The sequence below is a fragment of the Physeter macrocephalus genome, chromosome 21 (genome assembly GCF_002837175.3).
Source record: "Physeter macrocephalus isolate SW-GA chromosome 21, ASM283717v5, whole genome shotgun sequence".
In the NCBI taxonomy this organism is placed as follows: Eukaryota; Metazoa; Chordata; class Mammalia; order Artiodactyla; family Physeteridae; genus Physeter; species Physeter macrocephalus.
In genome coordinates, this window is record NC_041234.1 from 79,866,060 (window position 1) to 79,877,503 (window position 11,444).

Sequence of the window (11,444 nt, forward strand, 5' to 3'; positions counted from 1 at the left end):
TGTTCATAAAATCACTGTACATTGCTAGAAATTGATCAGAAGCATGAGTTCTACTGAAAAGAAAGTAATATTTTAAAAATAGTTGGCCTGGCCTCCTTTTCCCACCTCCCATTTTTGTTTTTCTTTTCTCACCTGGCAGTTTTACATGAAGAAGACATTATGGGTAAAGCAAAGATCTGCTTCTTTTTAGTGAGTGCCTATTCTGGAACTCTGTTCAGGGGACCATCTCTCGGATGTTGAGGGTGACAAAAATACACTTCAAGGTGTGATTGTCTGCCTCTGGGCTGGGGAAGCTACAATAATAGGCTCTTTTGGGCTGGGAGTGTGGGGTGAGAAAACAGAGAACCATTTTCTGATCTTAATGGAGCCCCCTCTTGTGTCTTGGAACCAGAATAGTTCCTATTCCCCTATCACCTCCATAAAATGGAGGGCAGTGAACAGAATTTGGAGAGTACCAGATGGATGTTTGGCTGCCACCTCCTTTCCTTACGGCCCTGTGAGCAGCCTGTTAGGAAGATTCCCTCAGAGTCCATGGCTGTTGAGTTCCTTGACTAGAACATGTCCCTGCCTGGAAACACACTGTACACTCACCAGAGGGTCATCCCTCCCCATCTTGCACGTGTATGTGCTCCCAACGGGTCAGGGTACAGATGGCGATGCGGGGAGGAGAACGTGTGGTCAGTGTAAACCTGCCACAGGCCCTGGGAGGACTCTGTTACCTACTATGGTGACTCAGAGCTATTACATTATGAGAGGAAGCTTCTTCGACATTCTGTTTGAATTGCATTGCCTTAGCCATTCCCATGCATACCCAACTTAGTCCATTTGACACCAAAAATCAATATATTGCTAACTTGCATCTTTATTGAAAAGACAATGTGCTCTCCAAAAACAACAGGCACTGACTCTGTCCATTTATTTATTTCATCTAACAGGATTTTGGTGAATTACTTTTGATGTGCTCTGAACAACTTCTAGCTGGCAGAAAGATACTATGGAGGAACTGTCCTGAATACCATATTCAGAAAATGGGACCTGCGAAATGACCGTTGATGACACGGCCCCATGCCATACCTACAGGGGCCACAGCAAATGGAGGCACAGGTGGTGGGGGTGGCAAAGGCATCCCGGGTGGCCCGGGTGGCAGAGGTGGTGGCCCAAGTGGCAGAGGTGGTGGCCCGGGTAGCACAGGTGGTGCGAGTGGAATGACTGGCCGTGGCACTGCAGGAACACATCTCCATGGAGGCTCCATAACAGCGACTGCCTGATAGGGCCCATCAAAGATTATCCCCATATGGGGGCCCACGGCAATGGGGGGCAGATTTCTGAACATCAGTGCCCTCTGTTGTCTTCTCCACTTGGCCCTTCTGTTCTGAAACCAAACCTTCAATCAGAGGGAGAAAGAGATTGGTTTAGTATATTGAACAGTTAATGTCATAATAGAAAACACACACCATGCAAGTCTGCCATTGAGAGTTTACACTGCAGCAGGAGAAACTATTCCCTTATTGCTAAAATATCTTAGGAAAGCAAACAGCACACCTCCCTCAGCTAACCCTTAGTGAACCAAGCCTAGTCCAGACTTTGGCACATTGATTTGTCTCTCATTTTTAATATTCCTTAATGGGTTTTTCCCAAGTCTTGGATGCAGGCCTAGCTGATGAATTGCACCAGGTCCCTGCTGTTGGACTATCGCTGTCCAGCTGCCTCCACCCCCTTCTCACCAGGAGTAGTGTCATCATGGATGTGAGGGAAGCTGAGTGTGGGATAAAGATGGGTCCAATTAAAGTCATACCGAGGGGAACCATACCCTATTTGAAAAGCCCATCTTCAGTCTGAAGTAACTAATCCATAGGGGCATGGTGCACTTTCAGACAGAAGGTTTCCTTCAATGATGTTTAACAGATCATTCTTTCTCTGAAACCTCATAAGACTTAAAACAGATGGTATGTCAACGGAGGCCTGATCATGGGGGTCCCAGGGACTCTGTGGCTTGTCTTGCTGGGACATGAGAGGTGCTGAAGCCCTGGACACTGCCTTGATATTTCAGCCGTTAGTGTTAAGGAAAGTTTAGCTTAACTAAATCCAAATTCACTAAACCCCAAATCCTTTTCCCCAGATAAGATATTGGGCACCCTATTGTCACCACTGTCAATTTTGTATTCTCCAGTTTGCCCTACCCTCCAAACGTTTCTGGGCTCAGGACAAGGTCAGCTCATTCGGTCCCAGCTTCAGTTTCAGGATGCTGGACAGGAGCCACTGTTACCCAGAGTGTTAGGGTACCCAAGGCCCTGCCAGCTCCACTCCTTAACCAGGAGACCCCAATCCCATCACTCATTCCTAAGGCAGGAAGGTCCAATTATGTTCAATCCTGTGGGGACAGGGGTCACAAAAGAGGCTCCTCCCTAAATGCTTGCCAACTATTAACAAACAAACAAACAAACAAGCTATCAATTAGACTTTAGTGTCCTCTTAGTGTACTAGTTGACGGGGTTTACATTGTGTTTAATCCTTTTGGACGTGCCCAAATGGCAGGTTTTAAGGGAGACAAATGGCCTCTTCTCTCTGCCTGCCCGAAGCCACCTTCTCTCTCTCCTATTCTAGGATTTGGTGTCCTTCTACTACATGGATATATAGTCTGAAGAAGGCCACTGTAATAGAGCTCATTTTGGAGGGATTCAAATGTACCTGGGGTCTAATCTCCCCAAACATAACCAAAAGCCCACGCATGGCAAATTTTGGTATGGGCCAATATTAGGTCCATATTCCCAATACTGGTTTCATAAAAGAGATCTACTATATTTGCACAAGATGGGTGAGGGTTTCTTGGGAAATTCATGCTGTAGTGTTTGGAAATTTATGAGAACACTGTCTTCTTCCTTACTTGTGTCTTCTGGCTCATTTTCCCTTCAGATATCCATTAAGAGGACTATGTAAACCAAGGCATGAGGAAAAGCCATTCAACAAACCTTGTTTTTCTTTTCCTCTGGGTTTACCTTGCCTGTCTGAGACTCGTCCTGAGACCAAGCCTGACTGTTGGTCCAGCCTGTGGCATTAGGATGCCACCATCCAGTGGCCTGCTTTTCTGCATGCCACGGACAGATGGGCAGTATGTTTCCATCACTGTACTCATGCATGTGCTCTGGGGCAAAACAAGTAAGCCATCTGATATATATATGTATGTATATTCATTTATTTATATATTTATATTGAGGGGGGAAAATACTTCTTTGATGTAACTATGGTGTTCTATGACCTCAAATAGTCACTTTTTGATTCCGTGATCTACAAATTTGTAATCACTGCCTGAATAAATGAAAAAGTATTTTAAATTAGCACAGGTGAGAATCTGGCCTGAAGTGAGATCACCCTCACAACCAATCAAATTCCGGAAACCCACCTTTTCAAAACAATACCACCAAAAAGGATACAAAAATCTTAGATGTTAAAAATTCTTCAAGAGAATATTCACTTATGCATTTAGTAGTTTCATAAAGTGGAATTTGTACGTCACCTGTGATGCATATATTTGAATGTATACGATTTTTCTCTAACCTTTCACTCCTTCTTAGGTCAGTGGAACTTTATTCAAAATTATTCTTTCTCTTTTTTGGATTCATTTTTTGAGGATAATTTTCCAAAGCTTACAAACCTTTTCCCATTATCACCGTAACTGCAATATTTTAGCAATGTCTTCAGGCTGACATCAAAGTCTTCCAAAAAAATTAGAATTTAAGACTGCCAGTCTCTACACTGATTTGCAAAACACTTAAAAACAGCAGCAGGGGACTTCCCTGGTGGCGCAGTGGTTGAGAGTCTGCCTGCTGATGCAGGGGACACGGGTTCGTGCCCCGGTCCGGGAAGATCCCACGTGCCGCGGAGCGGCTGGGCCCGTGAGCCATGGCTGCTGAGCCTGCGCGGCCGGAGCCTGTGCTCCGCAACGGGAGAGGCCGCAGCGGTGAGAGGCCCGCGTACCGCAAAAAAACAAAACAAAACGAAACAGCAGCAGGAGGATTAGGCACTGGGACTTGGACTTTTTAGCCACGCCCGGCCATCAGTTTCAGTTTAACTAAATGTGTATTAGTTACTCATGTACTATGTTCTGTGTTTGAATTACTCCCTCACCCCAATGTCTAAATATTTATAAGTTCACTCATTTAGCCAAGAGCTTCTGTCTGGTTTTAAGTATTTTAAATAATTTAGTACAGTTGAACTTTCTTATAACCTAGCTCTTCAGTGTATTCATTTGAATACTTCCCAGGTGAGACTGAGCCCCAATAAATTCCACATAGAAATATTCCTTTAGGGAGTACTAACGTCCTTCCTAAAGGATGCCAGTGTTAAGAGGGAGATTAACTTTATTTATTGGAAAAAAAGTGTGTGTGTGTGTGTGTGTGTGTGTGTATAAAGAGAGGAGGAGAGAGGTGTGTGTTTTATATTTTTCCCTTTAGGAAATCGAATTCCCTCTGGTAAAGTACAATTTCCATAAGCTCGAACTTACTTGTCCTATTTCCCACCCCCAAAGCGCCCATTGTTCAAAAGTTATTTGCTAAACACGGAAAAGACAACAAAACACACCAACTTGAGAGTTTCCAGGGCAAAACCTAAAGCATGTTTTAGAATGGCTGCCCTGCCAATTTTAAAATTAAGATTTACTGACCTGCACTCTGGTTTCAGGCAAATTCAAGCGTCCTGCAATCTCCTCTCTGAGGGGGTGAAAAGTGCAAATGTTCAGTATTTGGAGTTGTGGATAAAACATATCATTTACATTTCTATACCCCTCCCCGCAGTTTTCTGTAATAACAGCTAGAGGTTTACTTTACGGAGGGTTTTCCCATGGACAACTCGTCTGTTAAATAAAATATAAAAAGGGAATACATATTAAAATTCCTGATAGTGTATCTGTTAGTTGAATATGACTCAATTAATTTTTCCGTTTGTGGAAAAATAACACAGTATTGTAAAGCAATTATACTCCAATAAAGATGTTAAAAATAAATAAAATAAAATAAATAAATAAAACGCCAAAATACCAAAAAAGCGGCGTTCTGAACCAGAGTATTTCTGTTTATTGTAAAAGGAAGTGATAAACTCTCAAGGAGAAACTTCAAACCACGTTGGCCAAGCGATCAAGGGAAATTCTTTTTGCTCTTTAGCGGGCGAAGATTGAATACAACGGAACCTGAAAGGGCGCCCCTAAACCTCACACCTATTTGTCCTCGTCCCCCATTACTACCGGGCCAGAACAGGCCTTCCCCTTGTCTGGACCACAAGGCCTCCGGAGAAGGTAAGCGACGGGAATAAGTCACTGGCTTTCTAATGTTCGAAACTCTTTCGCCTGGAAAGGCGCTCCACGAGGCAGGGCCAAGACTAGGGTGAGGCCAATGAGGCGCTCGCCTCGTGCGCAAAATTTAAAGAGCGTGAAAAAGCTGAGTAATTACGATAAATATTTTAATGCAATTTTCAAAATGTAAAAAACGAATGCAAAACTCCATGATGAACAAATTACCAAGATTTAAAATTTAAGCAGGATTAATCGGCACTGCCTTCCTTGCTCCACCCGAGTTCCGCTCCTGTCTTGCACCCCCGCAAGCTCTATAGGCATTGCCCCACGCCCAGAGAGCTAGGGCGGACCCGGCGCCCTCGAGCCTCCTAAGTAGCTTTTGGCCCAGGAGAGGAGGGGGAGGGTCCTGGGAAAGAGCCTAAGGCGCCCTGGGATGATCGCGGGCTCCTGGAGAACTAGGCGTCTCCGGAGCCAGCCACTTACCGCGCGAACACGTCGGGGTAATGAGTGCGCTGGAAAGCCTTCTCCAGCTCCCGCAGCTGCAATTTGGTGAACGTCGTACGGCAGCGGCGCCGATTTCTCGGTACGATCTGTGGCCCCTCAGCGGCCGGGGGGGGCAGCTCCTCCTCCTGCTGCGGGGGCTCAAGACCGCCGTCGCCGTCCTCGCAGTTTTCGTCCAAGAGGTTGGAACCGACCGCATCAAAGTAGTCTGCTGCTGCTGCTGCTGCTGCTTCTCCGGACTCAGGTTCGGACAGCGTAACCTCCTTCTCTCCTCCGGTTACAGTCTCCAAGGTCAAGGTAGGCTCCGCATCTGGGAAAAGAGAAAAGCAAAAGGGAGAGACGGGGCGAGAGAGCCCACGGTGCGCGGGCTGCAGGACGGCCGCTGCCGCTCAGCGTCCCGTCCACCTGCCCTTCCCAGGGAAAGTTCCTTTTCTGGAATTTGCCGAAGCACCTGTCCCCGTCTAGACACTGACTATTCAGTTTTTCCTCGTCCTCGTCGACCCCCAGGCTGCGGTAGCCGGTGTCACGGTGGCTGCACGCCATGCCTTGGATGCTGTCGACGAAACCTTGCGCTTCAGCCGACTCCTCGCTGGGACCGTGGCAACTTCCTCGGGGGCTGCTCTTCTGGTGCCGGGACCTCTTCTGGCGCCGACGTTGGGGCTTGCGCGCCTTATATAGAGGGGTATGTTGCTTCCGCGGGTTCAAAGCATATCCGCTTGCGTTGGTTAGACGCCCCCTACCTGAATTCACATTGCCTCTAGTGGGGGTCGGTGGGACTCGTTGGGAGCGCGCTCGCGGCCAGGGTGTGTAAAAAAAAAATAGGGCGAGTGCGTGTGAGTGGTGCTGGTAGTGGGCACGCTTGTTCGGGGAACGGTGATTCGTTTAACTGACTGCTTCCAACTGGTACGAGGTGTATGATTGGGGGAAGGGGCTGTGCTGGACTGCGAAAGCAGTTTGCGGGCGGGGGGCAAGACTTCACACTAGCTCCTGGAGCTTGTTTAGAGTTTGGAGAATATTCTTCCGCCCAACCCTCGATGTTCCACAACCCGGCAGTGTCGCGGTGTTCCTTGCTTCCCCAGAGGAAAAGGCGGAGAGATACAGCCGGGTAAAGCACGAGACCCCAGAAAACAAAGCGCGCTAAAGCGAAGTTAGTTTATCTTGCACTGGGCTCTGAGCAAGGTTCACCCTTCCTAGAAGTTGGTGGAATGGATGGGACTATCTGATTTTGTTACATTCGCGCGCAAAATCCGCTAATCCAGCTAGTGGTTAAGACGAAATGATTGGCGTGGGGGCTGTTTGCACGGGGTTTTTGAAATCAGATCCCACCCTGCATTCCGAGACCTGGAGTTTGAGGTTAGGTTTGCAAAGTAGTCCAGGTGCTCAGATGCATGCATCCTGCAAGAAGCCCCACGTGCCTCTTGAGAAAGCTCCAAGGACATTAGATATTTAGTAACGAACCCACGTCAGAGTGCAAATATAGAAACTTGCCAAGTGCTTAATGTATCCAATCATGCCTGTGCTGCAAGGTCAGCTCCTGGTGCATATGCAACATTTGCTGTTCTGGGTTGCTGCTCAACTTAAGGCACCCGCCTCTGCAGGGGCCTAAAGCGTGCCTTATTCCCGGGTGGGTACTGTAGACTTGGGAAGAGTTCCTGCCTTCCCCACTGCCGCTTCCTCTCCTCTCTCTCCATTTTTCTAGAGTTATCTTACTGAGCTGTTTTCCCTACCGATGTGTCAAATAAAAAAAGGGCCAGGCCACGAATAAAGATTGTGGTTCTTCCTCCAAGAAGTGTTTGCAGGTGTTCCAGGACGTTTTGACGTCCTTCATATTGTAAGAATCATTTCTTCAGGACTTCCCTGGCGGTCCAGTGGTTAAGACTCCGCGCTTCCACTGCAGGAGGCACAGGTTCGATCCCTGGTCGGGGAAGTAAGAGCTGGAAAAGAATCACTTAAAAAAATGAGTCCTCTGCTTATTAGCACTGTGCATAATTTATCCTCCTTTTACAACCACCATTATTATCTCCCCATTCTTTTTACACAGAAAACTGTGCCCCCGGGAAGCCAGGCAACTTGACCATGGGCATACGAGTGAGTTTGTGCACTTTTCACAATATTCTTGCTGTCGTATTTCAAAGGAGTAAATAATGGTGTGATTCCAGGCAGGAGTGGAGGAGGGGGAAAGGTATTTTGGGGAAGCAGGGCATTGGGCAGTCTTTAAAAATCCTGAGTGGGACCTCCCTGGCGGTTCAGTGGTTAAGACTCCGTGCTTCCATTGTAGGGGACGCGGGTTGGATCCCTGGTCAGGGAATTAAGATCCCACATGCCGCAAAGCGTGGCCAAAAAAAAAAAAAAATCCTGAGTGCCAGTCCACCTCCTCCTGGGCTACCTCCTCCTGCGCTGGTTCAAGCCTCTCCCCCCTTGCACCAGGGCCTTGGCTGAGTCTCCCTAAGCCAGAGATTTGGGATCCAGAAGTGCTGGGTTTCCCAAATGTGGTCCCTTTACTTTTCTCAATACTGAGGGGATGCTAACAGGATCAGGGTGCTGCGTGCATTGGCTTCTGAACTGGTTCCTTCAAGACACAGTCAGGAGGGAGAGGTCATGAGACCCACCCCAGTATCAGGGCCACATTAGGACTTTTGTGGGCCCTGGGCAATTCTGCCTTCTTACTCAGCGGCCATGGCTCATGGGCCCAGCCGCTCCGCGGCACGTGGGATCATTCCGGACCAGGGCACGAACCTGCGTCCCCCACATCGGCAGGCGGACTCTCAACCACTGCACCACCAGGGAAGCCCTTTTTAAAATTATATTTTACACCTGTTGGTATAAAGACGAATATAATTTGGGCTGGATCATATTAATTTTTTCTTTTAATTTAAAAAGAAATTAAAATATTTTGGGGCACTGTGACTGCTGTGCCTCATGTTCCCAGGGGGTGGTGGGTAGGAAACCAGGGAATAGATGGCTGGTTGACCAATTCACTTTCAAACAGATGTCAAGGGATGGCACCTCCACAACCTCTCTCCAACTGTAATCAAGATGTTTCCTCCTCAGGGCAGCTTTCGCTGAGTTCTGCAGGATTCCCTCTCTTTTGGCTAGATACTTGGTGAACAATTATGGCCTGGGACAAGTTATCACACAAGAGATCCATACAGGTTTTTTAAAAAAAATTATTGTTTTTTGGCCATGCAGAGTGGCTTGCGGGATCTTAGCTCCCCAGACAGGGATCGAACCCGTGCCCCCTGCAGTGGAAGCACAGAATCCGAACCACTGGGCCACCAAGGAATTCCCCATACAGATTTTAATCACGGTGGGCAGTAGCCTACCTAGTACATTGGTAACAGCTCAGATATATTCTGTCATATCTTAGATTTCCATGGTTTACTCCAATGTTTTCTAAACCTCAGTCATTCATGTGCCCTTGAAAGTTTTGCCATGCCTGGGTACCAGCCATGGCAATATTCACTCAACATATTTACTTAAATTGATTCACTTTTTGAAAATCTTAAATACCTAATTGAATCTCATCCTAGGCAAAAACAGCTATGAATTACAGGGCTTGATGTACCGAATTTATGTGAGGTAGAGCATGGCAGTAGTTGAGAGCAGGGACCCTGAAGCCAGATTGCTGGTGTCTGAATCCTAGCTTTGCTTGCCACTTGCTAGCTGGCTCACCTGGTGAGTTGCTTATTCTCCTTGTGCCTTAGTTTTCTCATCTGTAAAATGGGAATAACTAATAGTACCTAATTCATGAGGTTGTTGTGAGAATTCATTGAAATGATCACAGTACAGGCATACGATGGAGAAACTGTGGGTTCAGTTCCAGACCACTGCAAAAAAGCAAATAACAAAGCATCACAGAAATTTTTTTGTTTCCCAGTGCATATAAAAGTTATGCTTATACTGTACTCTATTAAGTGAGCAATAGCACTACATCTAAAAACACCAATGCATGTACCTTAATTTAAAAGTACTTTATTGCTAAAAACTGCCAACCATAATCTGACAACACAGGTTCAATTTGTAAAAAATGCAATATCTGCAAAGCACAATACAGCGAAGCACAATAAAACGAGGTGTGCCTGTATCTAACACTTCGCTAATTCTTACTGTGTGCCAAGCACTGTTCAAAGTGCTTTCTACATATTAACACATTTAATCTTCATAACAGCCCTATGGAGGTAGATACATCTGTTATCCTCATTTTACAGATGATGTTATCGAGTCACAGAGAGATAAAGTAACTTGCCTAAAGGCACCCAGCTAGTAAGTGTTGGATCTTGGATTTGAACCCTCTTAGAATGATGCTTTGCAGAGAGAACATGCTCAATAATGGTAGCTGTTATGATTTAAAAAAAATTAATATACCAGTCATTTCAGTCATAGTATATTCACAATGTTGTGCAACCGTTGCTATTATCTAATCCAAGAACATTTTCATCATCCTATAAAGAAACTCCATACCCATTAGCAGTCATTTCCCAGACCTCCCTCCCAGCAGCCCTTGGTAAACGCTAATGTACTTTCTTTTTCTTTTCTTTTTTGCTGTGTTGGGTCTTCATTGCTGCATGCGAGCTTTTCTCTAGTTGTGGCGAAAGGGGGCTACTCTTACTTGTGGTGCGCAGGCTTCTTATTGCGGTGGCTTCTCTTGTGGAGCACGGGCCCTAGAGTGTGCAGGCTTCAGTAGTTGCGGTGCATGGGCTCAGTAGTTGCGGCACAGGCTCTGGGGCACAGGCTCAGTAGTTGTGGTGCACGGGCTTAATTGCTCTGCGGCATGTGGGATCTTCTCAGACCAGGGATTGAACCCGTATCCCCTGCATTGGAAGGTGGATTCTTAACCACTGTGCCACCAGGGAAGTCCCACTAATGTACTTTCTATTTCTATGGATTTTCCTATTCTGGATATTTCATGCAAATGCAATCATAATATTTGTGATCAATTGTGTCTGGCTTTTTTCACTTAGTGTCATGTTTTTGAGGTTACCATGTTGTGCCATGTATCAGTACCTCATTAATTTTTATGATTGAATAATATTCCATTGTACAAATAGACCACATTTTGTTTATTCATTTGCATCTGATGTACATTTGAGTTGTTTCCACCTTTTGGTGATTGTGAATAGCACTGCTTTGATTGCTATGAACATTCGTGTACAAGTTTTGTTTGAATATCTGTCTTCAATTCTTTTAGGTATATATTTAGGAGTGGAGTTACCGGGTCATATGTTTAACTTTTTGAGGAAACACCAAACTGTTTTCCACAGCAGCTGCGCTATTTTACATTCCTACCAACAATGTATGAGGGTTCCAATTTATCCAAATCCTTGCCAACCCTTGTTATTTTCAGGGTTTTTTAAAATTATAGCCATCCTAGTGGGTGTGAAGTGGTATCACTGTGGTTTTGATTTACATTTTTCTGATGATTAATGATGTTGAGCATATTTTCATGTGCTTATTGGCCATTTATATATCTTGGAGAAATGTCTGTTCATGCCTTTTGCCTGTTTATTAACTGGGTGTTTGTCTTTTTGTTAAAGCGTTGTAAGAGTTCTTTATATATTTGGAGACTAGACTCTTCATGATTTGCAAATATTTTCTTCCACTTCCAAAAAGTGTACATTTTATTTTCACTTTCTTAATAGGGTCCTTTGATGTTCGTAAT

The 11,444-nt window shown here is 45.6% G+C and overlaps 1 protein-coding gene across 1 annotated transcript; it reads right to left on the bottom strand.

The window, feature by feature from the left end:
- Positions 1–1,021: 1,021 nt before the first annotated feature.
- ESX1 (ESX homeobox 1) lies at positions 1,022–6,328 on the bottom strand. The gene is made up of 4 exons (XM_007118883.2): positions 6,259–6,328; positions 5,768–6,095; positions 4,661–4,706; positions 1,022–1,384 (listed from the first exon to the last, which is right to left on the bottom strand). Exons 1-4 carry the CDS (start codon positions 6,326–6,328, stop codon positions 1,022–1,024), a joined length of 807 nt encoding a protein of 268 aa, XP_007118945.2.
- Between the last annotated feature and the right edge of the window lie 5,116 nt (positions 6,329–11,444).

Bases quoted from the DNA above. Each gene is read 5' to 3' on its own strand.
- ESX1 (XM_007118883.2), bottom strand. From the start codon at position 6,328: ATGGCGTGCAGCCACCGTGACACCGGCTACCGCAGCCTGGGGGTCGAC. The intron at 4,707-5,767 runs GTAAGTGGCTGG...TCACCCCCTCAG, and splicing joins TACCCCGACGTGTTCGCGCG to AGAGGAGATTGCAGGACGCT. The intron at 1,385-4,660 runs GTCAGTAAATCT...CTCTGATTGAAG, and splicing joins TGCCTGAAACCAGAGTGCAG to GTTTGGTTTCAGAACAGAAG.